The sequence below is a fragment of the Semicossyphus pulcher genome, unplaced genomic scaffold (assembly GCF_022749685.1).
Source record: "Semicossyphus pulcher isolate SPU_LCO1_2020_fin unplaced genomic scaffold, fSemPul1.0.p SCAF_12, whole genome shotgun sequence".
In the NCBI taxonomy this organism is placed as follows: domain Eukaryota; kingdom Metazoa; phylum Chordata; class Actinopteri; order Labriformes; family Labridae; genus Semicossyphus; species Semicossyphus pulcher.
Genome location: NW_027211626.1, coordinates 20,541,498 through 20,569,277, shown reverse-complemented (window position 1 = coordinate 20,569,277; position 27,780 = coordinate 20,541,498). Strand labels below are relative to the sequence as shown.

General features: G+C 41.5%; 1 protein-coding gene across 2 annotated transcripts in view; it reads right to left on the bottom strand.

Moving 5' to 3' along the window:
• The window catches only part of LOC138589034 (protein kinase C epsilon type-like), an 88,828-nt gene that overhangs the window by 26,140 nt on the left and 34,908 nt on the right, over nt 1-27,780 (bottom strand). Inside the window, exons 2-10 of one of the 2 annotated variants that reach the window (XM_069659308.1) lie at nt 26,668-26,731; nt 18,755-18,926; nt 17,901-17,935; nt 17,723-17,808; nt 17,216-17,348; nt 16,977-17,119; nt 15,257-15,353; nt 14,893-15,167; nt 14,636-14,809 (exon numbers count right to left, since the gene is read on the bottom strand). In XM_069659308.1, coding sequence (XP_069515409.1) covers nt 14,636-14,809; nt 14,893-15,167; nt 15,257-15,353; nt 16,977-17,119; nt 17,216-17,348; nt 17,723-17,808; nt 17,901-17,935; nt 18,755-18,926; nt 26,668-26,731 — 1,179 coding nt within the window. The remainder of the gene's footprint in view (nt 1-14,635; nt 14,810-14,892; nt 15,168-15,256; nt 15,354-16,976; nt 17,120-17,215; nt 17,349-17,722; nt 17,809-17,900; nt 17,936-18,754; nt 18,927-26,667; nt 26,732-27,780) is intronic. The other variant, XM_069659309.1, reaches the window with a different exon arrangement.

Below are 27,780 nucleotides of genomic sequence, written 5' to 3'. Positions count from 1 at the left end.
CTCTCTCTTTCAAACACACACACACACACACACACTGAATAAAACAATTAAACACAGACATGTCTTCATTAGTTTCCTCCATCAGAGGTGTAAGTAAAACTTTGACGTCAATTATTTCTACGATTAATCGATTATTAATCAGATAAAAAGAAAAAAAAGCTCAAGCTTTGTATTAGCGTTATATTCAAAACTCTAAAAATATGATATCTTGTTTTCTTGTGCAATGCAATATCAATAATGTAACTCAGTTGATATGTCGTTGATTAACTTGATAATGTCACATGAAAAAGGAAAATACAGACGAGGCCACTACAATAAAAAAGGACATTTGAGACGCAGCCATGAACCGAGTATAACAGGGGAAATGTAACTAACAAAAATATATTTAGTCAGATGTTGCTCAAATTTCTGTAGTGAATAAAAAAAGATTCACTTTAATCCATCTCTGACTAATGGCATGAAATATTTAAAAACTCCATAATGTTATGTTAAACTCCAGTGTCTCTCCGACCGATTTTCAGCTAATTAGCGATAGATTAGTGACCGATCTGACGGACAAACACACAAAGTTAATTTAAACACAACTTGACAGACAGAAATACTTTCCGTCAGTTTTCTCTCCATGTTCTGATGTTTAATGAAGCTGGGCATTAGCTTTATCAAGAGTTAGTCCGGCTATAGCCCGGCTATGGGTCCAGCACAAAACGGAGGAGAGAAAATAGACGGAGTTTCAGTCCGTTACGTTTGTTTTTAAATTAACGTTAGAAACCGTAATCGTGCGTTTGTCCGTGAACACGAAAACTAATCTACCGGTGGTGGAAACATCATCAGCACTGCACAACAAAAGGATACTCCTCACTGAAAAATAATTAATGTTTATCCCAAAGAAGACCGGAGACGGCGTAACTTCCTGTAATTCATCATGTGAGCTACACAAGCCGCGGCATTGGCTGGCTGCCCCCAGTGACGCTTCACAGCGCATGCCGTGCATCATAACATAGACCCAACTAATCGATGATGACATTCGTTGCCAACTATTTAAATCATCGATTTTAATCGATTTAATCGATTAGATGTTGCAGCCCTAAATGACATCCCGGCTCCCATCAGCGGTCATTTGACAACAATACCTTCCTCTTAATCTCTATAAACAGACATCTGCATGCAATGCAACTCGTTCTAGATCTTAAATACAACCTGAGATAAATTCCCTTGACTGTTTGCAGTGTATCACGTATCAGCAGGCTTTGGTTGCATGCAGGTAAAACAGTCCGTGTGGAGAGCAAAAAGGGTGGAATGCAATCCGCCATGATGCAATACCGGCCTCCATTGGCGGTCATCTGACAACAATTTAACCTCTGCAGACAGACATCTGCAAGCAAGACCAGCTAACAACCCGTGCTTAGATGTCAATGCGGTGCACAGAAAAGGACTTCTTCGGCGAAGGTCCTTTATCACTGGGTTCCATGAGTGCTTCTGCAGAAATGCAAAATAAAAACTGTAAGAAAAATTGTGTTTGGCTTCAGATGTCACTGACTACATCTCCTCACCTGGCAATATCAGGTTCCTTAATGAAGCGGGAGTTATTACTATAATTTCCATCTGTGACAACTGGGAAGAAAAAGCAGCACTTGGGGTTTGAACTTTTGTCCATGTACAAAAACAAAAACTTGAATTGCTGCTCCATTTTTCTCGGAACATTACGAGTCATTAAAGTTTGGCTGCAAGTCATTGCCACACAGAGTCTACCCTGTAAAGACCCTGGAGCAGAGTTTGAGTTCCCTTTGTGGTTTGATTCAGATCTGTTCGTTAGAAGCCTCATCACAGTGCTTTGTTTATAAATGAGATGATAACTGTCCAGATATATCAGTCTTTTTGGTCAGTTTTGGAGACTTGGACTTCTCCTTTAAGAGAAAAGCAGAGTTGTTCCATTTTTTTTCCACTGATGATGGCAGCAGGAAATTATTGTAATTGGGGGACAGAGTGTATTGTGCGTGTGGCCCGGGAAGCAGATCAAGAATGTTTGTCTTTAAAAAACTCCAGCTTGAGTCCAAGTCAGAGCAGCCAACATAAGCTCCATCCAGCCAGCTCGCTCTCAAATGTTGTTGATAATATTAGTCAAAGGGTCCTCATAAGTATTGATAAAATATACCAATTACTTAGATGTAGTATTGTCGATTAGTAGATGTACATTATCCTAAAATGGTCAGTGTTTACATTGAATACTTCTCCTTTGGGCCCTTATTTTTGATATATGTCTTATTATGTTTAAAATTGTTGGTCTTTTATTTTGGTAAGGTTTTGCTGCTTTTACCTGTATTTCTACACATTGGAATTACTACTTAAGTGCATGGGACAAAATGTTTTCAGGGCAAGTTTAAATTTTGCTGCTAAAAGCCACATAATGTGGGCGAAAATTAAGGCGAAAGGCGCACAGGGGTTTAATTAATTTGTGTTTTGTACGGTGGCCCTGAGAGCTCAACGCACAGAAACTTAAGAAAACGTGCAAATACACAAAACACAAGCAACTTAAGAAAACATTTCCCAACACATGCAGCATTTAGAAAACACACAAAAACACGGCATACACAAAAGCACTGCAGGTTCAGCCCATTAGCACATTTTTGAACACCGCTGACCAATAGCCGAAATGAGTCTCAGACTGTGGCAACAACAACATTTTCCCAGTTGTTTCTGGTCGGGTTCATCACTTTTTGTGTCGCCCTGCAAACAGTTTCCATTGCTGTCTGGGACACTTCCGGCATTTTTGTATTTGCAACGTTTTTCTGTTTGCAGTATTTTTCTGTTCACTGTTTTTGTATTTGCAATGTTTTTCTGTTTGCAACGCTTTTATATTTGCAATGTTTTTCTGTTTGCAACGCTTTTATATTTGCAATGTTTTTCTGTTTGCAACGCTTTTATATTTGCAATGTTTTTTTGTATTTGCAACGTTTTTGTATTTTTCGGTTTGTGTTTTTCTGTTTGCAACATTTTTGTATCTGCAACGTTTTTTTGTATTTGCAACGCTTTTCTGTTAGCAACGTTTTTGTATTAGCAGCGTTTTTTTCTGCTTGCAACGCTTTTGTATTTGCAATGTTTTTTTGTGTTTGCAGCGTTTTTGTATTAGCAGCGTTTTTTCTGTATGCAACACTTTTCTGTTTGCAACGCTTTTCTGTTTGCAACACTTTTCTGTTTGCAACGCTTTTCTGTATGCAACGCTTTTCTGTATGCAACACTTTTCTGTTTGCAACACTTTTCTGTTTGCAACGCTTTTCTGTATGCAACACTTTTCTGTTTGCAACGCTTTTCTGTTTGCAACGTTTTTGTATTTGCAACGATTTTGTATTAGCAGCGTTTTTTCTGTTTGCAACGCTTTTGTATTTGCAACATTCTTTTGTATTTGCAACGTTTTTCTGTTTGCAACGTTTTTCTGTTTACAACGTTTTTGTATAAACAGCGTTTTTTCTGTTTGCAACGTTTATGTATTAACAGCTTTTTTTCTGTTTGCAACGTTTTTTTTAGTTTGCAATGTTTTTGTATTGCAACGGTTTTCTGTTTGCAACGCTTTTATATTTGCAATGTTTTTCTGTTTGCAACGCTTTTATATTTGCAATGTTTTTCTGTTTGCAACGCTTTTATATTTGCAATGTTTTTTTGTATTTGCAACGTTTTTGTATTTTTCGGTTTGTGTTTTTCTGTTTGCAACATTTTTGTATCTGCAACGTTTTTTTGTATTTGCAACGCTTTTCTGTTAGCAACGTTTTTGTATTAGCAGCGTTTTTTTCTGCTTGCAAGGCTTTTGTATTTGCAATGTTTTTTTGTATTTGCAACGTTTTTGTATTAGCAGCGTTTTTTCTGTATGCAACACTTTTCTGTTTGCAACGCTTTTCTGTATGCAACACTTTTCTGTTTGCAACGCTTTTCTGTTTGCAACGTTTTTGTATTTGCAACGATTTTGTATTAGCAGCGTTTTTTCTGTTTGCTACGCTTTTGTATTTGCAACATTCTTTTGTATTTGCAACGTTTTTCTGTTTGCAACGTTTTTCTGTTTACAACGTTTTTGTATAAACAGCGTTTTTTCTGTTTGCAACGTTTATGTATTAACAGCTTTTTTTCTGTTTGCAACGTTTTTTTTAGTTTGCAATGTTTTTGTATTGCAACGGTTTTCTGTTTGCAACGTTTTTATATTTGCAATTTTTTTGTATTTGCAGCATTTTTCTGTTTGCTGCGGGGGTTTTCGTTTGCAGCATTTTTGTTTTTGCAGTGTTTTTGAATTTTGATTTGATTGTGTTTTGTGTTGCTGTGCTTTGAGCTCTCAGGGCCACCTTAATTTTGGGCCCAACATGAATTAAAACAACCTGAGTGTAATATCCAATGTTATTTAAAATCAGGTGTGCCTGAACCGTGCACATAGCTGTTTAAATGGTGCATTTGGCAAGTTGGAGAAGCAGATGGTTCTCTGCTAAGGAAACAGATCTGCTCATTAGGGAATCGAAGCTTGCATCCAGGCCAGCTACATGAGCAGCAAGTATCCAAAGAAAAGGGAAGAAGTACTGTTGAGTGTGTCCTCGTCTTCTGGAATCATCAGAACAGCAGCATTAAAGTGATATATTGATCTTCAAACTCAAACAGCGGCACCATTGCACCATTGACTTTTGACCAGGTTTTTGTTGGTTTATGGGACAATCTCTTACTGCTCTGTCTGGATAACAGCACTCTCAAAAATGAGCCTGACCACAACTCATTTTAAGACCAGCACAACCAAGAACACTGATGGGTGAAAGCACATTTGCTACGTAAACAATATGGACTCTGAGCGTAAAAATGACGACTGCTTCAGTCAGAAACTAGCAACACTAGGAATGACTTATGCTGGGTCATGCTCTGTGTTGCTTTTTCACAGAATTTCAGCTAGCGCCCTATAACTTATCATCCCAAAAAGTCAACAACAGGCTGTTGGTTTCTTCCAAAAACAAACTATATAACTTTTATAGATATGAATGTTCTGATCCGCCTCATCTTTGGGGGTTAGGTCAGGTAAGGTCTGTCTCTGACACGGTTAGCAGCAAAGGAATGCATGATGTCAATGTGGGTCCTTCAAAGTCTGGAAGTAGGAAAGTATGTGTGTTTGCCTGAGCCAGCATACAGTAAATCTACTAATTTCTGCAGTTTTCAAAACAAAAACTTTCAACCACTCAAGTCTGACACATATTTGGCTGGGCATGTGTGTGTGTGTATGTGACTTCATTGTTTTCGCATGCTTAATTTGCTCTCACTGTCGTTCTTCACGATGGCTGACAGGAGTTAAATGTTTGCTGAGGGCTGCAGGTTCTCCCACAGAATATCTTCTTACTCCTCCTTCCCCCAAAAACAAAGGAGACAAAAACTTGCATTTCATTTGTTCAAAACGAAACTTAAGTGGGTACTTTGTCTTGATTAGCTTCATGAGAAACAGACTTCAGCAAAATAACTTCCTTATAAAGCCATGATCAACTTCAGTGTGCAGAACGTGTCAACTGAAACAGAAGAAAGGAGGTAGGTGATTGTTTTGTGGATTTTTATCCTGAGCAGGATGTGTTTGAGGATTTTTATGTCTTGTGAATTTCAGTTGTTTTAACTTTGACTTAATCTGCTCAATTTTTCAGACAATGTGGATAAAAACTGGAGCAATAATGGTTGTTCTACACTTTAAATCTTTGCTGTTTAATGTTTGTTTTTCATGACACGTGACCTCTTGTGGTTGTGTCAATAATGACTCTCCTCAATCAGCTGCAAAGACATAAGGGTGTGACATTATGGTGCCAAAATCATCTCACAGTGGACGTGAGGGGTAACTGTAATTTAAACTTGAGCTATTAAACATTAGAAAGGCCCTTTAGGGCGCCGATTCAGGTCAGCGGTTAAACTGCACATCCCGTATACAGAGGCCACAATCTTGGATGCAGCGGCCCCACGCTCGATTCCCACCCTCGGCCCTTTGCTGCATGTCATCCACTGTTTCTGACACTATCCACTGTCCTCTCTCAAAATGAAGGCATACAGGGGAAAAAAAATAAAGGAAAAAAGTAAAGCCAACTGAATATGCTCAGCTGCTCTGTGTTGTTATCCCCAGCTCATACATTAAAGTCTTTTATCCTTACGGCACAGATGATTATTGTAAATACGATAACAGGAAGAACTCCCTTCATCTGGTTTATGCAATTCTTAATAAAATCTCATAATTCATATTTGTGATTGAGCCACTGCTGTGCAGCTCAAGTTTAATAGACAAGAATAGAACTTTATTCATCCCAAAGGAAATTCGTGTGCCAGGTTGCTCCAAAGTGAAAGTACAGAGAAATACATGATAACTCAAGTATAAGTGAAATATACAATATAACGTGTGTAGAGGGTAAATGCCAATTGTAATAACAATCATACAATAAGATATTTACAAAATAAAGCCTAGTAGAAACCTTATATAGCACGAGATGATGACTGTTAAGATGCGCATGAGATAAATAAAATAAAGACACAAGATGACGAGGAGCGACTCTGGCAGGCTGTCACCCGGGACGACGCTGGAAGTAGGATAATAAATCACTGACAAAAATGTAGATTTTTCTAAATACTTATAAACAGAAAACATTTCTGAATTTGAAAATAAATGTTAGTAAGTCTGATTATTGTACTCACTTGTCAATGACACATGAAAAAACAACAATAACTCGGTGTTGTCAATCAAAAACACATGACTGAGCCACACTGTTGTTCCTTTATCGCCATAAGCACACACATTGTAGTTTATTTAGACCCAGAAAGACACCATCCTGCTGCCCCAAATACTTTAGGAAAACTAGAGCACCAAATGTGGGCTAATCCACCGCAGAAAACAGCCCCCAACAAATGTACTATTTACTCCTGTCTGTTTCCTTACAATGACTTTTTTATAGTCATAAAATGAATCAACTTTATATTTTTGAGCCGTTTATGAACTTACATCTTCAGTGGGAACAAATATACTTGGCGCCAAGGCAGGGTCAGGAAGTCAGATATTTGTTCATTTCATGAGATTTGGTGACAATGACAAAAATATTGACAAGATTGAATGTTAAACCCTCGCACTAAACAAACGTGAGCTTTTGCAGCAAGGATAGTTAAAAGTAAATGATATCGCAATTATATAATATTTTAGGAGCAATTTCAACATCTCTGTATTAAGAGTAATTCTGCATAAATCTTCTGTAAAATGGTTCTCACAACTAAGAACATCTTGATACATAAAAAAAAATGTCATACACTTGTGACATTAGTTTAGTTAAAGTTCAATCTGCCATGTCTGTCTGACCCCGCCCCCTGACTCTGAGCATCACTCTGTGTCTGCCTGTCTCTCTACCTTCCTGTGTGGGTCCATCAGACTCTCTCTGTTCTCAGAAGACAACAAAGGTTCAATAATGTACCTGGCTAGTTTCAGGCCATCTCTGCTGCCTCTGATGTTCAACAATTACAGCGCATTAAAAAACACTTATCCTGTTGCCCACTTTCATCCCTATTTACCACGATTGGCTAACTGCAGCCTGAAACCAGCTTTCCCTGTTGTTCTTACTCCTCCTACATGTCCTCCCTCTCTTTCTCTCTCCACTTCCTCGATCACTTCTTCCCCGTCTTTACTTCCTCACTCTGCCTCTGTGTGCGGTGCAGAGCGAGGCCCAGCGATACTGTTGTATAATGTTATTTACATTTCTGGGCTGTAATTAGGCCGATAGGGGAACGACTGCGATCCCACAGTCGATTAAAAAACAACAGGAGGGAGGGAGGTGAACTCATGTGGAGGGAGGGTGTAAGCAAGACAAAGGTCACGTAAAATATAAAGACTTCTTTTATGAAAAGTGACAACATAGAGCACCAATGACTTTAAAAAAGAGGATCTGATAACATCATTGTTAGCCGTTAGAGAGAATGCAGGTTTGGCTTCATGTTTCAGAGCCTGGAGCTATGTCCACATCTTATAAACAGTCTAAGGTGTGTATATATTCACCTGCTATAATGAATGATTGAACGAATGATTGAGGAGAAAACATGTCTGAACACATGTCCGAGTTCTGGGTTGCAGGTACAGTAAATTAGCCATTGAGGGGCCTCACAGTGAAAGAGGGGGAAGGAAATGAGTGAAGGAAGGAAAAAGAAAGAAGTTCGGAGAAAGAGTTGTAAGAGAGTTGTGTGCTGGTCGACAAAAAGACACACCGGTGTAGCTCAGCGGTTAAATCGGCGAGCATGTTCAGAGGCTACAGTCCTCAATGCGTCGGCCCCGGGTTCAACTCCTGCCCTCGGCCCTTTGCCCCGTGTCATCCCCAGTTTCCAACACTATCCACTGTTCTCTCTCAATAAAGACATAAAAGGCCAAAAAAAAAAAGACTGAAGAAGAAAGAGAAAAAGACTTTTTAACTATTTGTCTACTAGTAAGTCTCTTTTACACTCTGCTGTATCTCTAAAATTCCCAAACTCCCAGCAGCAGGAAACTGGGACAGGCACTCAGCCTGAAGAGATGAAATATGAGCAACATAAAAGATCCCTCAACTAAAGACAAACATAAAAAACACAATCTGAGCAACTATCAAAGTTTGTTACAGCAATAGGCTGCAGAGACATTTAAACATGAGCAGGCACTTGTTTCAAGGATCAGCCTCCCAAATGGTAAATGGACTGTACTTATGTGGTGCTTTTCTCGTCTTCAGACCACTTTTACACTACATGTCACATTCACCCTTTCTTACTCACATTCCTACACTGATGGCAAAGGCCTAAGTGCCAGGATCTAAATCAGGATCTCTGCACATTCACAGGGTTTTCTTGCCTAAGGACACTTCGACATGTGAGCAGCGTAGCACTCAGGGATTGAACCCCCAACCCTCCGACTGAGATGACCGACTCTACCACTGAGCCACATCCGCCCCTCTCATATGTGAGCATGTGATGCTTTTCTCTGGTTTGTACAGTAGTAAGCTGAATTTCTTTGGGTTTTGGACATAGACTGTGTAAAAAGATGGACAACATGACAGCTCCCTAAAAGTGAAGCCAAAACATTTTGAGCGCCCCCTGCCGACTGGCTGCAGTATAGGTCATAAAGCCCGCCTCCTCCATGTTAACAGATGGGACATGAGTCAAACTATAAATTCAAAATACACGCCCGATACATTTTTCTCAAACATGGTTTCTGTCATTGTACTTAGTTCTTATCATGCTGATTTACGTCCATTTTTCTGACAAGTTTATTTTGAATGAGTTATTTGATGCTGTAAAAAGGATGATTGACAGCTCTGTTGACAAATACGGCTCCTGCAGTCGATCTGTTCCGGATTAGCAGAGTAGAGGATGATCCGCGAGAGGAGACGTAACTAAAACAATCACTACAGTCATTGAAGTTTCCATACCTGTGAACGTCTGCTTCAGACCAACACAAGAAGCTGTTCTGCTGTTAAACACGCCAGCAAACAAGATCCATGCTGTGTTTTTCTGTAAGTAAAGTGTGGCTACGGCGGCTTCACCAACCGATCTCTACTGCACGTCAACCATCTTTATACAGTCGTTGGTTTTGGACTGTTGTTCAGACAAAACAAGATGAGAAATCATCACCTCCTGCTTTAAGATGAGACAAAAAATTATGATGTTTTATATACCAAACAAACGATGATAAAGTTATTGGCAGGATATTTGATAGTTAAAATGATTCATGGTCAAGTTAAAATCAACGGTGAATTTTTTTGTACATGCCCAAAAAAGAGCAATCCTCCTGTGCGAGGATGGACAGGTGATGGTGTGTTCAAGCCCCTTGTTTACAAGGGTGACAAACTAAAGCATAATCTGTTCACTTTGCTCTTAAGGGGCACTTAGAATAAACCTGAAACTATTAGTTATGGAAGAGGCCAACAAAGTTTCAGCACTTGTTGGACCCAAGGTGATAGCCTGGAAACAGGACAAGTCTTTGTGCACATTTTTTATCTGATCTGGTCCCCTCCCAAAGTTCTGATCCATTGAGGTTTGTGAAACTTTTCCCTGAGGCGAGATAAGCATTTCAGAAATCTGTAATGTCATGACAAGTCAGTGAGAAACACACTACTGAGCATATTTGGTGGGCTGCATACACCTGAAGTTATCCTAGAAGCTCGAAGTTTTTTTTGTCTGCACCAAAAAACTAAGTGAGAGAAAACACACTGATTCCGATTTTTTAAATGGCTGCTTAACTTAGAGTCTAATGTACCAGAAATGAGCAGCCCTCCTGCAGAGGTCTGAATGTGACACACAGTCGACCTCTGTTCTGACCTACCGCAGCTGCCTTCAGTCTCACACTGTACTGTCATGGTCAAATGAGCTAATTCATCAGCTCGTTGAGTCGATGTGGATCAGCCTGGCGACGGGCCGAGTGGAACCAGCGTTATGTAAGAGGTGAAGTGCGACACCGCAGTGAAGCTCTGTGTGTGTGTGTGTGTGTATGTAACTTTGACATAAGTGTGTGTTGAGGAGAGAGAGAGGGGAGGGCGAGGCGAGTGATGAGGGCGGGGTCACACACAGCATATGTAACACACATCACATCCCTGATAAGGATCAAAGCCGTTATGTAAGGGCCACAATCCCTTTGTTTTGTCCAAGAACACACACGCAATCACCCCTGAGTGTGTGTGCGCGCGTGTGTGTGTCTATTTATACACACAGACAAAAAAAAAAACAAGTATAAAGAAAAGTAAGGAAAGAAAGATGTCATGTGAGAGCTCAGTCTCCCTGTCTGTTACTCTCTGTCTCAGACATGTTTGTGTTTGCTTCAGAGGAAAATAACAGGAATAAATAAAATGAACAGGAGACGCCACGGTTAGGTTTCCAGAACGTTCTGAGAAAACAAACAAACGATCAAATAACACGTCCTGCACTCGACTCCTCCTCGACATTTGAGACCGACTTTTCTTGATAAAAAATCTCTAAATGGTGACACATATTTCCAGCTGGCTCCCCGGAGGAGTTCTCAGGTCTGCACAAAAAGCTTCACTGTCTTTCACTGCGGCAGACTCAGACTGTGAGGAGCGAAAATAAATAGAAGGGCCCCAGCTGCATGTGTTGGGGCACCAGCACGCCCAGCATATCAGGGCAGCCTGTTAGACACGTTCATTCTTTCCCTGAAGGTCACATAATCACATCCCATTACCCAACCTTTGCTTGTTAAATAATTCTATATACTTGAACCACATCTGGTTACTTTGTCTTTAGATTGTTGTCGTATTTTGTCATGACCTCCATAATCTTTGTTTTGTACTTCAGAATCAGAATCAAGTTGGAATTTGACTCGGTGTTCAGGTGCCAAACAATTAAAAGGAGAATAAAAACAAGTAAAGAAGCTATTTAACAGTAGTACTCCTACTCTCCGTGAACTTAAGTAGAATTTAGATAAAAATAGACCATCGGAATAAGATATAAAAAAGCATTATAATACAAAATATGTACAATAGGTGTAATTTAAGAGCTGTACGGATATGCAGGTATGTGTGAGATGATGGTAGTGCAGATATTGTAATCATATGTATTCTAACTCATTGTTTAAGCAGTGTGGGAGGGTAAAAAGTAAGAATTTTGGGGCCGCTGGTTTAGTGCAGTGGTTGAATCGCGTCCCATATACAGTCCTCGATACAGTGGTCTCAGGTTTAACTTCCACCCTTGGTCCTTTGCCGCGTCGTGCCCACTCTCTCTTCCCCTGTTTCTGACACTATCCGCTCTCCAGGGTTGGGAGGTTACTTTAAATATGTAATCTGCTACAGTTACTAATTACCTGTTAAAAAATGTAATCAGTAACCTAATCCAAGGACCAGAATATTAAAGTAATGAAACGGATTATTACTTTCTAATTTCAAAACGCAAATTGGACTCCACCCTCTCATTCCAGTCACCCTCTCATCAGTCATTACCTCCCGTCTGGACCACTGCAATGGAGTCCTGTCCGGGATACCCAGCAAATCCCTGGACAGGCTCTAGTATGTGCAGAACTGTGCTGCCAGGGTGGCAACACATCATCAGCACCCTCATCCACCTTAACTGGCTCCCGGTCAGGTCCCGCATCTCCTATAAAAGCCTCTTCCTCACCTCCAAGTCCCGAGGATTAGTGTCCTACATGACCTTTCTGACCTCCTACACCCCTATACCCCATCCTGGAATCTGCGGTCCTCAGGTCTGCTCACCATTACCCACACCTGCCTGCAGACTTTTGGGGAGCGTCCACCCTCTGGAACTCTCTCCCTATTACATATACCTATTACATAAAAATATTAGCTATGAAAAGCATCAAATGTAAATCTTAATATTATGTGAGTGAATTATCTTTTGCTAGATATACACAGTATCTATAAGTCAGACTGATGGAGGCCTATAAGGACTCGTTTACACACCTCAGTGTTTCCTCCATTATTCTTGACAAAAGGGAACAATAAGTTTACGTCTCGAGTTGGTTTCTTGAACGTTCAGACTTGTTGATAAAAAAAATATTTTGTTGATAAAAGTGAACACCTGTGCAGCCTCCTCAGCGCCGTCAGGCTCAAGTTGCAGTGAAAGGACTTGACACATCAACACATCAGGTGATGTGGTCCTCAAACACATCTGGGACTCACACACACACACACATTGTGTACCAACACCAGACAAGTAAATGTACAGAGTCTCTATACGTTTCCTGACAAGAACACTTACACAACATACCATAGACAAAACATACATCGGCCCGGAGGAGCCGTTGGCGTGAGCCGCGTCCCACCCACGGGTGCCCTTTGTGCGGCAGTCTGTCATCGTCTACTTACTGTATGGACGGACAAACGAGCTGAGAAGTGAGATGATGAGAGGAGAGCGGTGTGTGTGAGACAGCAGGGAGACTGAAGTGACGGGAAATTAAAGTCTTTCTCTGAGCTGATTGCAGACGCGGAACTAATGACTTCAGTGTTGAGGTGTTTAGATGTTTCTAGAAAGGAGCACAGTGTTCAGCTTGAAATCAGCAGGTATAAAAAATGTGGACTGAAGTGAGGTCAGTTTGTCCCTCAACATAAGGAAGGAATACAGACTAATTATCTTACAGTTACAGGTGAATACTGAAGATGTCAGTATTTGTCAGTAAGAGGTTACTACTCATTTAAAGCTTCAAAATTACATACTTTTCCAGACTTCCCACCATATTTTAAATCAGATTACAAATACCTAGATGTACATGAAATTAATTAAATTGTTACATGTATGTTAAATGTAATTATTGTTGCATTATGATCTTCAAACCAGCCCATGCAAAGTTGCATTTTCTCAGGTCAATTAAAGGGTGTTACCTATACTCATTATTTTCCCTTGACATGTTGAATGAATTATATTATATTACAGTTATCTTTGTTGTTACGATGAACGCAATCCTACAGAAAATATATTTTACCGTTTACTATTCTTTTAAAACTATTGGTACTATACGTGCTGACACGTACGCTGAGAGAGGTCTTCAGTGTGTTCCAGACTAAAGACTGAAGAGGACAGAGCGTTTGCAGTGAGGGCTCCGAAGCTCTGGAACGACCTGTCCGAGGAGATCAGGTCTGCTGAGTCAGTGATCTCTTTTACATCCCTTATTAAAACACACCTCTCCGGATTTTACTTGAATCTTAATTTCTTCTTTAGAATTCATTAAAAAGAATTGTCTTTTAGAGTTCTTTTAAATTAATTTATATTTTTTAAATCAGTTGTTATTATTATTGATTTTTTTTAAAGATTCTTTTTTTGGCTTTTGCCTTTAATGATAGGACAGCTGAAGATAGACAGGAAATGTTGGGAGGAAAGAGTGGGGGATGACAAGCACCAAATGCACGGCAGACCGGGAGTCAAACCTGCAATCAGTGCGATGAGGACTACAGCCTCTGTACATGGGGCGCCTGCTCTACCAACTGAGCTAAACCAGCGCCTCAAATCACCTGTTATTTTTAATATCTGCCTGCGATCATGATTTTATGACCTGTCTGTTTTGCTTTGCTGCGTCTGTAAAGCACTTTGTAACTTGGATTTAGAAAAGGGCTCTATAAATAAAGATTTTTATTATCATATTGTTATTATTTTTTTAAATAATTATCCAGACCAAGAGATTAGTAAAACTAATCCCCATACTTTACAAATGGATGCAATAGAGGGAATGCATGAACGATCAAGTGCCAAATTTGGTGTCATTTTTCATTTACAGTGTGACCTCACATCTTCAAGTTCTGTTGGGGTTTTTTTTATTTACAGTTTGAATGAACTTATGCCGTAAATAATTGAGGATACTACAAAGCTCAGAGTGTTATGTAGTGTATGTGTTATAATTTTTGTTTTTCAAACCAAAATTCTCTCCGCCTTTTGACTGTAGACCCTTTAAAACAAACAAAAAAAAATGTCTACAGTTCTATGGCCTATGTGTAAAAATGAGGTCTGAGATGTTGGACATTGAAGTGGTTTTCTCCCCCTTATGTTCGACTATCTAAAACATTATGTCCAATATCTAATTTTTATGTCAGTTGCACATCAAGTGTAGGCTACAGATTTAAATGTTGTCCTATGCTGCCCCCTGGAGGCACAAAGTATGTCTGCATGTTTCTGCCTGTTGTGTGTGTGTGTGTGTCCCTACTTTAGTCTGGAAGCAGCAGAAGAGCTGTGTCAGGTACGGGTGTTTTCTGGCCAGAGCGAGGATCCGCTTCTCGGTCAGAGTGCAGTCCACGTCGTCGTCCTGCAGGATCACGTCTTTCTTCAACACTTTGACGGCGTAAACCTCGTCGCTGCCTTTCAGCTCCGCCAGCATCACCTGATCACGTGACACACAGCAGTTAGAGGAGAGATAGCAGACAGAGATAAACCGGTGCTAAAACAGAGCTGTCACACGCTCACCTTTCCGAAGCTTCCTTTTCCCAGAACTTTGATGAACAAAAAGTCCTGCAGCTTCATCCTCTTTATTTCAGGAGCAACGTGACTTTTGACCTCTCCGTTTTCCCGGCCTCCTTTGCCCTCCACCCCCACGCCGCCTCCATCTCCGCCTCCTCCTCCGTGACTGTCCCCTGTTACCGTAGCAACAGATGCGGCGGAGGAGAGGGCGTTTGTCTTCTGCTCCTCCCCGCGGTGGTCAAACGACAGAGCTTTACGGACGTTCTCCAGGTCCTTCGCATCTATAAAAGACATAAAGATCAGATGAGCTCTGGTGTGTTTGTTCATTCGCAGGTTAGAGATCATGCGTTATAGTCGGAACATCTTCTACCTTGGTCACACGGCGAGGTGGGGGCCGACTTGGAGCGATCGTCTTCTGTCTTTGGCGCCCCTGATACCGGCTGCTGGGGCTCCTGACCCTGAGAAAGCTGTTTACAGACAAAATCTGTCACAATCTTCTCCGCTAATTTACCAACAATGCAACCATCATCACAACCATTACCCACAGGGGAATTCAACTGTTTTTAGCGGGTCTGATAGATGCGTTTTAGAATTGCTTCTGCAACAGATCAAATTAAATTAAAGTGCTTGTTTTTTCCACTGACAGGCTCAGATTGTTGAAGTGTCATCGTTACAAAAAGGATCCCGACACTTAGAGCCTCATTGTAAGGTCTTGTATGACTCAGTGTATCGCTCTGCTCTTCATTCATAACCGGAGATCCCTATGACACGCATCATCGCGCTCTGTAAAACAAAGGTGGTTGGTCTTCTCTGACACAGAGGCGTGACAAACACTTGTATCTTTTCATCTATAAATCCCTTATTGGACATTCACCGCCCTATATATAACATCCGTGCTGAACTGGACCCTACAAAACTCGTTCTGCAAAATCCACCTTTAGGTTTTTGTGCTACAAAAATGTGGACGTACTCACAACACGCTCTCGACACCCTGATTTCTCTAAGACAAATTAAAGCCCTATTCGCACAGGACTAGCATTACCTCGGGACATGTAGTAATGTGTAATAATTGTGGAGGTCGTCTGTGATCTTAATCCCGTGCAATCAGCATCTCCGTAATTTGGGGTTGAATATTTTTTTCTGCAATGACTTTGTTATCTCCGCGCCCCTTGCCTTTTTCCCGGTTGAGGATTATGGAGGCTGCGGTGGGAATTCTAAGGAGGTTAAAGGAGGTAACAAAAGTTTTGACAGCATTTTGGGTGGAAATTCAGGAGGCTCATTCGTTACACAGCATGGGGACCCACAAGAGCGAAATCTCGAAAGACAATGAGATGGATGATATGCATGGCAACATGCGGTAAGGAACATTTTTCTATCTTTCAACAGGCTTTAAGCAGATGTTATCAATCATATCCGGGGGGATAATGTCTGTAAATTGTAGTAAAATACAGACTTTGTTCATCCCGTGCGAATGCGCTGCACAGTGGTCATTTCTAAATCACATGAGGTCCCCAGGTAACACTAGTCCGATGCCAATAGGGCTTAAGACAATAATCCTAAACCACTTCACCGCAGCTTGCAATTGTTTTTACTGAGTATTGTCTTTTTGGTTGTTGTAATTGTGTCATTTTCTGTAACTTGACATCACTGCAAATTAGGGAAACCACAATGACTTTAAAGGCTTAAATAAAGGTTTGAATGAATGAATGAATCATAAGGTAATATCCCTTTTTAACCCCAAACTGCCGTTACAAGGCTCTCCTCAAAGCCTTTTTTTTCCTTGCAGAACATGTGGCTCGTTTACTACAATATTTCTGGTTTGAAAAAAATCAGTGGCAAAAACAAGCAGCTTTAGTGGACATGCACTGATCCTGCACACATGCTCACAGTGAACCTAACGCTTAAACACTCGTTGCGTTTTGTACACATGAGCAATCTAACTTATTGTGAACCTTTTTTATGCCTCTTGTTCTCACCTCTGCTTTCCTCAAGTTTCTAAAGTACATTATAAGTTAGCAAAAATTAAAATGCTATAAATGTCTATATGTAAAAAAAATCTAAACCAGCCAGCTGACTCTTACGGGACTGACCTTTTTCCGCCTCTGTGCGCTGTTGGAGATCTTGTCTGGTGTGACTCCGAGGTCAGAGAGGACTTTAGCGATGCCTCTGGCGTCCACGCCACAGTTAGGAGCTACATTACTCTCACAGCGTCTGTGTACATTTACTTTACACACTGAGACACACACACACACACACACAGACAGTTTGTATTTGAACATTCAGAAAAAACACTTTGAGGTATGAGATGTACAGGAGCTTTTTTCTGTACCTTTACACTGGAGCCCCTGTCGCAGCAGACCCCACAGCAGAGAGCCACAGTGGTCGCAGAAGGTGAGAACTTTAAAGTTGTGGATGCTGAACTTGTGCGGCACGTTGACACTGAACCTCTGAGACCCGACCGTCTGGAAGAGGCACAAAAAGAGCAGTGAGACCAACCTGCAGGAGTCTGGTGGTCGTATCTAAATATGACTGGTCACTAAGATCAACATTTTCATACCTAAGGAGAAAATCTCAGCGTAAGTGAGCCAAGTAGCATACAGCATTTAAGCATACTGGTAATTGTACAGACTCTCTAATGTTGCCTGAAGATACATGGCTCAAGTGTGTGTGTTGTTATATTTTGAGAGGCTCAACCACAGGAGAAAGACATTTGTCATGTGGGCAAGAGAAGCTCAGAATCAAACCACAGCTGCTCTTACTAGTGGACGACCCGGTCTATCGTCTGAGCCAAAGACGCTCGTTAAAAATGGCGGCCTTAACTCTCAGATAAAAGTACCTCCCCGACTGTGTCGTCCTTCTTCATCCCTGCACACTTGGTGATGATCAGCTCATGGCAGCGCTTATGGACAACACAGGTGCACACTGCAGGAGGAACACACACAGAGATATAAGAAACACATTAAAAGACGTACCTCCAGTTGATAGCCTCAAACACAAGATAAGATGAATCCTACCTTGACACTGGTAGCCCTGCTTTCCTAAGACGCCCCTGAAGGTCAGAGAGAGACAGAAAATGTGTGAGAAAACAAACTTAATCAGCATAAATCAGATGAAAGTGTTACAAAGGATATCTTGTTACCCATAGTGAAGATTTAGTGCAAGTGTAAAGACTTTAACAGCCGTGTTTCGGGAGGATATAAGAGGCGAATGGGATTCATTTATTATTAAAGGTCGGTTGGATCAATCTGTAGTGCTTTATGTCTTGTTTGCTTCTTTCTAATGTGCAACTATTCAGCAAAAACATTTTACAATAACGTGATGCATTGGACGCTGACAGGACACATTTCGCTGAGGGTTTAACAGACACTGTGTTCCTCTGTAGGGTGCCGTATTTCTGCTAAATAGTAGTTTCCTTGTGATTCTGATTACACATCAAACGTTTTCATTCAGAGTGGAGCCGAAAGCGAGCTGAGCAGCGGCCACATGGTTCCCATGTGAGTGATGCTAACTCAGTTTGTTGGGATGGAAACAAACACAGCTGCTCCTGTTTATTACGCTACACTTCACAGCATCCTCAGTGTTTACATGTAAACGAGACAAGCAGGTCAGCGGGAGGTATCAGGGGGACACGTTTACTGTGCGTGACCTGCAGAAACAAGGTTACTGTGAAACCTGTTTACAAGGGATTCATGCATTAATATATAACTTCATCCTCTGGGTATGTCTGTTTACTTCATGTGTCTAATAGGTGACTGTGCGCATTTTTAATAATGTTTTCGCCTCTGTTTGATGTTGAATTTGACAAATAAAGAAGTGGGACATGCTCTCTTTGATGCATATTTATTATGGTAAGGGTGTGTGTCCTCACCAGATGAAGTCCCGGCAGTGGGAGCAGTAGGTGGGCTGTCTCAGGTAGGTGGCCATGAACTTGTGGCCGTTGACCTGGTGGACCCTCCGGCGGACGGCACCCTGACGCTTCCTGGGAGCCACCCGCTGCCGAAACACTCGCTCCTCATTCTCCGTGGAGACTGCAGCAGCTGCTGCAAACACGCACACAAGAACAACATAAAAGGCTAATTAAATCTTGTGTATGTTACTTTGCAGGTATCAGTAGCTACTGTGTATTGAAATACTAATATTTATTTAATCTTAAAATGTAAGATCTTCCTGATTTTCATCTACATAAATATTCAAACAGCGAAATGAGCAACACAAGGAGAATAATTTTGGCTTTTTGGGTCAATTCACCGGCAAAAAAAGTCTGCATTCAGGCCGTGTAGCCACTAGATGGCGCTGTCACTGTGTGGCCGAAAGTGACTAGGGTTGAGGTTCAGTGTTAAAACACACTGATCTCTTTTGTTTCACAGTCAGTAGCAGCGTGTGTCTGTTCGTCTCTGATTAAAAAGGTTTCCCCAGTGGAACAGCAGAGATTTCAATTACTGGCCGACCTTGTGTTAATTATACACACACACACACACGTCCACACAAGGACGCACAACCTGTGGGAGTAAGAGAGAGACAGAAGTTGCTTTGCAGTAATGTTAACGAGGAAAAATTAAAGGGTAATTCTGGTATTTATTTAAACTTATACCTCAATTTAACATATTTCAGGCTGTGTATGCTTCCCAAAATCCACCATTTAACTTCACTTTAAACACATTTGTGTCTTTATTGCTCTGCTTATTTCTCGGTGTCAGTTCACATTATGGGGGTAGCATGGATGTGCAGTGGTTAGCACACTTTTCTCACAGCAAGAAGTTTCTTGATTTGAACCTCCCAGCCCGCGGCGGCCTTTCTGTGTGGAGGTTGTTCTCCCCGGGCATGTGTGGGATCCCTACTGGTACTCCTGTTTCCTCCCACAGTCCAAGACATGCTCGTTAGGTTCATTGATGACTCTAAAATTGCCCAGGGTGTGCTCCACCTCTCGCCCAATAACAGCAGGGACAGGCTCCCGCCCCCCGGTATCCTCTTGGGATAAGCGGTACAGTTCCAAGATGAGGACAAACAGACTACAAAGTAGTCAAAAACCACCATTTCCATTTTGTTTTTCCAGTATGTTGTGTTATCTCAGCTTGTGATATATATGATAGAAGTACTTTGTTCCCCTGCCTCTCCTCTAGCGCCACCCTCTGGACATTTAAAGCTCCCCACCTCCAGGTCAGGACTCTTTGTACATTTCTTCCTCCCCGTCATCGTCTGTCTGTCCTCACTTTAACTCCTCCAGCCCCTTTTGCTACACGCCATCACATCGCCTAGCAACTGATGTCTGCTGCCTAGCAACAGTGTTAGGCCTAGCGTCCTCCACCTCAAAGGTTCAGGGGGTTTGTGATAGACATGCTGCTCCTCTGTGATGTCCTCACCTCAACCCTAAAAGTTACAGTAAAGACTTCAACAGCTCGGTGCTCTAACGGTGACACTGCAGCACGCTACAATGAGTGACACCACAGGTTGGTTTCCTTTTGGCAGTGGTGTGTAGGCCCCAGACGATGACATCACGCAGGTTGGGGGACTCTAAGAAATATAGTAACCAGGTAACAAAGCTGTCTCCATCTCTCTCCTTTGCTCTCTGTCCGTGTTGTGGATGTATGAGGAGCTGCAGGTGTGCGTCTCACTAACACAGCTCCCTCTCTTTACTCACTCTCTAGCACAAGCAAACACTGTTGCATTCTGGTTAAAAATCTGGGGTTTTTTCTAAATTTGTTGGGCCTTTTATGACTTTATTGACAGAGAGGACAGTGGATAGTGTTGGAACCATGGGAGGAGAGAATTGGGGATGACATGCAGCAAAAGGCAGAGGGTGGGAGTCGGGCCCGGGGCTGCTGGATCGAGGACTGAGGCTCTGAACGGGGCGCGTGATTTAACCGCTAAGCTAAACCAAACCAGCGCCCCTTGTTTTTTTTAAATACCTTTAATACTTTCAAAACTATTGAACGTTATTTTTTTTAAACACACAGTATTGAAAACTCTAGTGTAGCCTCCAGCCAATAACACTGCGCAGGAGTCTAAGAAACGACAGGAACAGGAAGCTACTTGTGTTGTTGGGTCGGGAAGACGACAAACTGCAAACTCTGAATGTTATGTTTACAAACTGCAACCAAAAAAGCCTTCCTCATTCTGCTTTAAAAGTCTTTTGTCCTTCTAGGGAGAGATGGAAGGAATTAGCATGCTGATGATTGTTTTGCCAACACTGGCACGAGGAACTGGCAATTCAAGCTTGGTCCTTGTTACACGTCCAACACATAGCATCATCAGAATATCTGTTATTGGCTAAACCAGCTCATTTGCCAGGCACAGCCTTAGATAAATGCTTACATCAGCATGCTAATATGATCACAATGAAATGTTCAGCAGGTGTGATGTCTACCATATTCCCCAACATCATTTAGGGGGCTTTCACATTAGGGCTGCATCCGAGTACACTTGACCTCCGAAGTCCGGTTCGTTTGATTAGTGTGAACACTGTGTACCGTACTCGGGCACGGATCCACTTGAAAAGGTGGTCTCGAGTACGGTTCATGTGTACTCGGGTATGGTGCCCATCAGGTGTGAAAGCTAATCGTACCAAACCACTGAAGTGGACTGCTTTTGATAAGGTCTCCTTACAACAACAACATAAGCAATGTTACATAGTTGATGATACTCTTCTACTTCTTGTTTTTGAGGTGCATTACCGCCACCTTCTGCTTCAGGGTACTACCGCAAGTGTACTCGGGTACGGAACGAGATTATTAATGTGAAAGCTGACCGGCGGGGGAGAGGAGAGGGGGAGTGCAATCGTACCTAATGTGAAAACGCCCTTGAAACTAATATTATGTCAAGTGAATATTAGACAGAGGGAAATATTACAGTTTGCAAGCTTTGGGCACTACGTTGGCATCAATGTTACATCATCACATACAGACAATTGCAGACAGCAACCAAAGAAGCTCTGGCATAATGTGAATAACGCTTCAATTGAAGTAAAAGGCTTCCCTAAGTCCCTTCCCCTGCCTGGTCATTCATTGTTTGGTCTCATCTCTATGTAGCTGCACTGTTGTCGTTGCTTCTGGCCACCACGGTTAAGCGTTGAATTATAGAACAAATATTGTGTTAATAATACAGATGCAATTTTGGACACAGGTAAAGTCTCATTCTGACCTGATGATGATGCTACATGAAAACTCAGCAGATAAACAGGTAAGGATGGCATAGAGTAAGGTGAGACTGCTAATAAAATAAAATATATATATATATATGCTGAGATATTGCACTTTCACATCGACCTTTGACCTCCAAATTCCAATCATTTGATCCCTAATGGCAGCAACTTTGCAAAGAAATATAAAAGCTCCCTTTTAATAAAAGGTTGCTAGCGATGCTCTTAATTTAAAGTCCAACCAGTACTGTATACACTTGGCTGAGTCCATCTAAGAAAGGCATGTTTCTTTATTTGTATTGGGTTTTAATTTGTAAACAAACTCCACAATAACAGAAGAAATTAACCATGAGTAAATTAAAGCATGACACATGAAGGCCGCAAAATCATCCGCACAAAGCTTCTTTATGTTGAGACTATAATGAGAACTACAGAACATAAATATTTCACCTGCTTTTAGCAACAGGCAGCGGCTTATCATCTTGTGCTGGTGACAGAAGGGCTTTATGTATGTGTGTGTGTGTCTGTGTGTGTGTGCTAATAGGTTGATTGCTGCTCTCAGGCCTGACAGTTCACCCGTGTGTGCTCTGCTATGTAAACACATTTAAGTAATGACTACAATTTCAGCCACTCTCTCCCTCTCACACACATAAACACAAATACATTGTACGTCTCTGCACACACAAGCATTTAAAAAACACATTTATATAAGAGAGAAAAAGAAACGCCCTCATCTTAAAGACACCTCTTTGACTGTGCTTATCTCTCTCTCTCTTTCTGTCTCTCTCTCACGATGATGTAACTGGTCCATTTGAGAGCACTCCACTTAACTAATCAATTTATCACCCTCCCCCCTCCTCCCCCTCCTCCCCCGCTTTTGACCTCCGGTTAACTCCTGCTACATCTTTCACTTCTTCCATTCTGTCATGTCTCTCATATGTAATCTGCTGCGTACACACACGCACGCACACACACACACACACACACACCCACACACACACACACACACACACACACACACACACGACATTTGTAAACATATGCTGCGTCATCTCTGGAGCAGTATAGTAATTTTCAACTACTTTTATTTACTTTAAAGGTATAATAAGTAGGATTTTTTTCTTGCATTTTGTCAACAACACATTCAAACTGGGCTCTTTGTCACCAGAAGTTCAATCTCACTCGCTTGTACGAGAACACGCCCAGCCCGCCGAGCTGACACTCGGCATCACGGCTACCATTGCCCTAGCATGCTAACCGCCGGTTACCTTTGCACTAGCATGCTATGCGCTAGTTAGCTTGTCCTACCCGGTTTGAGGCACCTACCTGTCCAACAGAAAGAAGGCCAACTCCGCGTCACTCTTTCGCCATGTTCGCCGGTCTGAATGGGGCCCAGTTGCTAATTTGAACCACTCCCACACTCACCTGTACGCTGTGATTGGCTCAGGGAGCCACAACAGCGCCCCTCCTGAAAACGAGCCGTGCAAAGCAAAACAACAGAATAGATGCAGAGGGAAGGGTCTCACAAGGGTCTGCATACACACTCACCAACACACATGTATAGAGACTATATATTATATTTGTAAAAGTCTATATTTGATTTTTCTAGGAAAATGCTACTTATTATACCATTAAAGTGGTCCACAATTTATTTTCAGCTTCAGGATCTATGCCCATTCATAAAGCAATTTTGGGGTTCAGTTTCCTGCCCAAGGACACTTCGTGACTGTAGCAGTCAGGGATCAAACCCCCAACCACCCGAATGAAAGACGACCGACTACAGCTGAGCCACAGCCGCCCCAAATGCCGTTGTCAGTGGTTACTTGGTGGGACACTAGCAGTTTTCTAAAGTGAAGCCAATCCTCCTGTATTAACGCCTCTCCCTTTATTATCCTTGGAAGTGTCTAACAAGTGACTCCTCCCGCCTTCTCTCTGTGTGTGTGTGTGTGTGTTTGTGTGCTCATGCTTCCTTCGCATTTCCACACCTATACAAGCACTTCAAATCCCACTCGCACCAAGGATAAGAAAAACAATGGGTCTAAAAAGTGTCTGTTTCATCTCCTCTCTCTCCTCTCTCACAGCTGCTCCTCTCTACATGTCTTCATGCTGCCATGAAGAAAACATTAAACTAAGCTTTTAGCAGGTGCAACATTTTCAACAATAAACAGCTAATATAAGATGTTGTGACAAAACCTCTGGATGTAATTCCACTATTAAAAACACGAATGTCTGCCCCCTTAAAGATGACTGGTTATAGTTGCTTGAATCATCTTAGAGATGGTAACTCATAACACTTTTGTGAGTTGCTTTTCGAGCAGCTATGTGGGCTGGTCAGGAAGGATCTGATAAAAGATTCTTGGTTTTCAACAGTATTTCAGATCAGCGCATCAACACATGCTCAACAGCTGTTCAAATAAAGCATCTTGGATCTACAATGAAGATAAAGCGACCTCCAGGAGCAGCTTACAGCTCGAGACTCTCTTCCAACACCATGTCTACAACTATAAGTAAAGGGATGACCACTGACCACTGAACCTTGTGTTGTCAATAAACATCAAGCATGACAAACAAATACAAGATAATCAAGAAAAAGATCAATCTTCATTTAAAACTGACACATTTAAAAACTAACACGTGTATCTGAGAGAAAGAGCAACCGGTGACTTAGAGGCTCATTGATGGAAAAAGAGGCAGATGTAAAGACTACGAAAGAGGAAGAGGCAGAAGGGAAGTGTTACTCAATACAAGAGGGCTGACTTACTTTTACAAAGCTTTTACTGAGCAACCACAGGCACTCAACACACACAAACCCACAGCGCATCAAAGAGAGTGAGTGAGCCGTTTCAGAGAGAAAAATACACGTTTGTCTAATGCAGGCCACCTGTAATACTCCGTAATAATAAAGTGATAATCCGGAAGTTCTCAGTTTTCTTCTACATGGCGCCACCTTATGGCGATAAAAGGCAATTGCAGGAGCAAACGTCACAGATAACCAGACGTCCACGGTTGGCTCCGGTTGTAACTCTTGATTTTCCTCGCTGACGGTCGCTTTCCTTTTTAGACTGTTTGCCTTCATCTGAGCGTCCAATTTGTTTCTTTTTCTTTGTATTTTCACTTATTTTTGAAGTTGTATCTGTCGTCATCGATCTTTTCTTTGTTTGTTCAGCCATAGTAGATTACTGTTTACTTGCAACACTTGCAGAGACCGGAAAAGCAGCTGCTTAGCTCCGCCTACCCTCTCTGGCAGACCAACCACTGCTGGGTGATGGAAAACGCGTCACTAACTGTGCGCTGCTTGTGATTTTTTCCACAAATGTCGCCACAGAAACCCAGTCTGTAATAATACTTTATAATGCAAATGCAAAGGTTTTCATCAGTGGGCCATAGGCTCAATCACCATTGTGCTACCTCATTCGGCGATAGATAGTGACTTAACAGACATTTTTTAACATGAAAATCTTAAAGATTATTTCTTTAAAGTGAGCTGACTAAAGAAACCCCACAAAAGACAACTTTTTCTTCCTCTATCCTCAACAGTCTTTGCAGCTCAGAGGGTTCACATTTGTGGATGTCTAGTTGATGGGCAGCATCACTGAAGGAAGATATTGTCAATGATGCAATATCCTACGAAAGACAGTGCTCATGTACTACTGCAGTGCTGTATTCAGAGCCGTGCTGATATTAGGTACAACAGCACGACCTCAAGTGTGTTATCACTTTTATACAACAGTTCTTCAAGCAGTATTTAGTAGTAAACAATAATAAGGAACAGATTATTATTTTTGTTTATATTACTACTGGTTTTGTTTCATCAACACAACTCGTTACGCAACATGACTGGAACTGAGCTGTTGTCAAGCAAACAAACATTTTCAGTGATACATGTCATTTAAGGTCACAGTGCTGTTATACTCTATATCAGCAATACTGGAATGCCTCTTTGGTTATGCTTACATTTTACCTTCTGACTACAGTGCAGAAAGGCTGTAAACACGATATCATGAGTGTGTTTCACTGTAACCAGGAGGACTGTCGGAGTACAGGCCTCTCTTTAAGCCTGTTCAGACATGTAAGTGCACACTCACACAGACATGACAGGCTCTTCATTTGATAGTGGGTCAACATGTCTTTTTAAGTGTAGTTACACATTTACTGCCTGTAGGGAAAACTGCAGTACTTAGCACAGATATATCATTACCTTTGTGTACTCAGGACCTGTTAAATACATCTTCAACTGAGCAAAACAATCTCCACCCTCAGTCCAAAGAATATGACTCAATCCGCCACGGTCGTGAAAGCAAGTAAACACACCACATAAAACTCAAAACTTCCAGATAAATTCTTAGTAAGCGTTTGTTTTTGTTGAGTTGACGCAGCAACATTGCATTTCTGGAGTATAAATAAGAGGAACTGAGTCAAGCAGTAACTGTGACTCAACAAAATCATCAGATAACCCAGAGAAACAAAATGACACAAATGGAACACTTTTAAGAGATTAACGAGACCAGATTATCAGGTTAAGACTGAAAGCTTCTGGGACGATTATACAACAGCTTTTGGTGTCGTTGACTCGGAGGATAAAAACCTGAGCAGAAAAAATAACAGCTGTGTTTGACCTTTGTCAAAAAAAATCGGTGCGTTCTCACCTTCACTGGAAGATCCTGAAAGGTCAATAACAACATACACCTTCCCCTCTGGCTCCAGGTCAATCTGAGGAGAGAGAAGTAATGGGGGAGAAGAAACAGAGACAAGAGCAGAGAGTTTAGATCGCAGACATGAGTAAAAATACACTTTAATTCATCTTATATGGCCTTTGTAGCCATTTAATGTGGCTGTGTGCATGTTTTCCACAGCATGAAACTTATATACCAAACTGCACAAGAAGGGAACTTGGCGCCGCTCGCCTGGTGCACTTTGTTAGGTATCCCAGTATGCATTGAGCAGCGAATCAGCCACTTGCAACACACAATGAATGGAGGTGAAGCGGCACCAGTTCGTGTTTAGTGGGTCCGCACCGTTGAAGTTTCAACCGAGATTACGACCTTTTGGCATTCAACAATTTCAGCGCTACTACGAGTCTTACACCAGGTGTAACCTCAGTATAATGTAGTGTAATGCAGAAAAATCCTCCTCCCAAAAATACAGCCATGTAGGTCCGTGCCGACAGGTGACGTAGAGCGTTAGAAAGCCTGCAGAGGGAGGAGGTGGGTGTTAGAAAGTAACTGACTTTATGTATGAAATCCTTAAGTTACGTCACTCAAGTACCTATTTTAAACCAAAGCTAAACAAACCACATGTTACATGTATGTGTCTTCTAGTACGTCTGTCAATTGTATTCTCTACTGGTTGTCTCTTTGGAGAATGCTCATGTATGCCATCATGGGAGTAATAGGCATTTGACCTGTTATGTCATTTAGATATGAGGACATGTTCGAAAGATGTCCGTATTATGTTTACACGTCTGTTTGATGTTGGAATAAGTTAGACTACAATGCAGAGCTTGGACTGCACCCAATGGATATTTTTTTTATGCTTGGTATCTTTGCTGATTCTTTTTACAATTAACCTTTTTTGTTATAAAATGGAAAAGAACTGTCTGAAAATAGTTACAACACTTGTTACAATTTTCTATAGCCGAAGTTGATTCCATTCCACTTGCATGTTTTAATCAGCAGTTCTAAACCTAAATAAATTCAGCTCTCTATCATAGATGACCATCTTTTGATGATCGTTGGTGATTTTGCAAACATTTTACATAA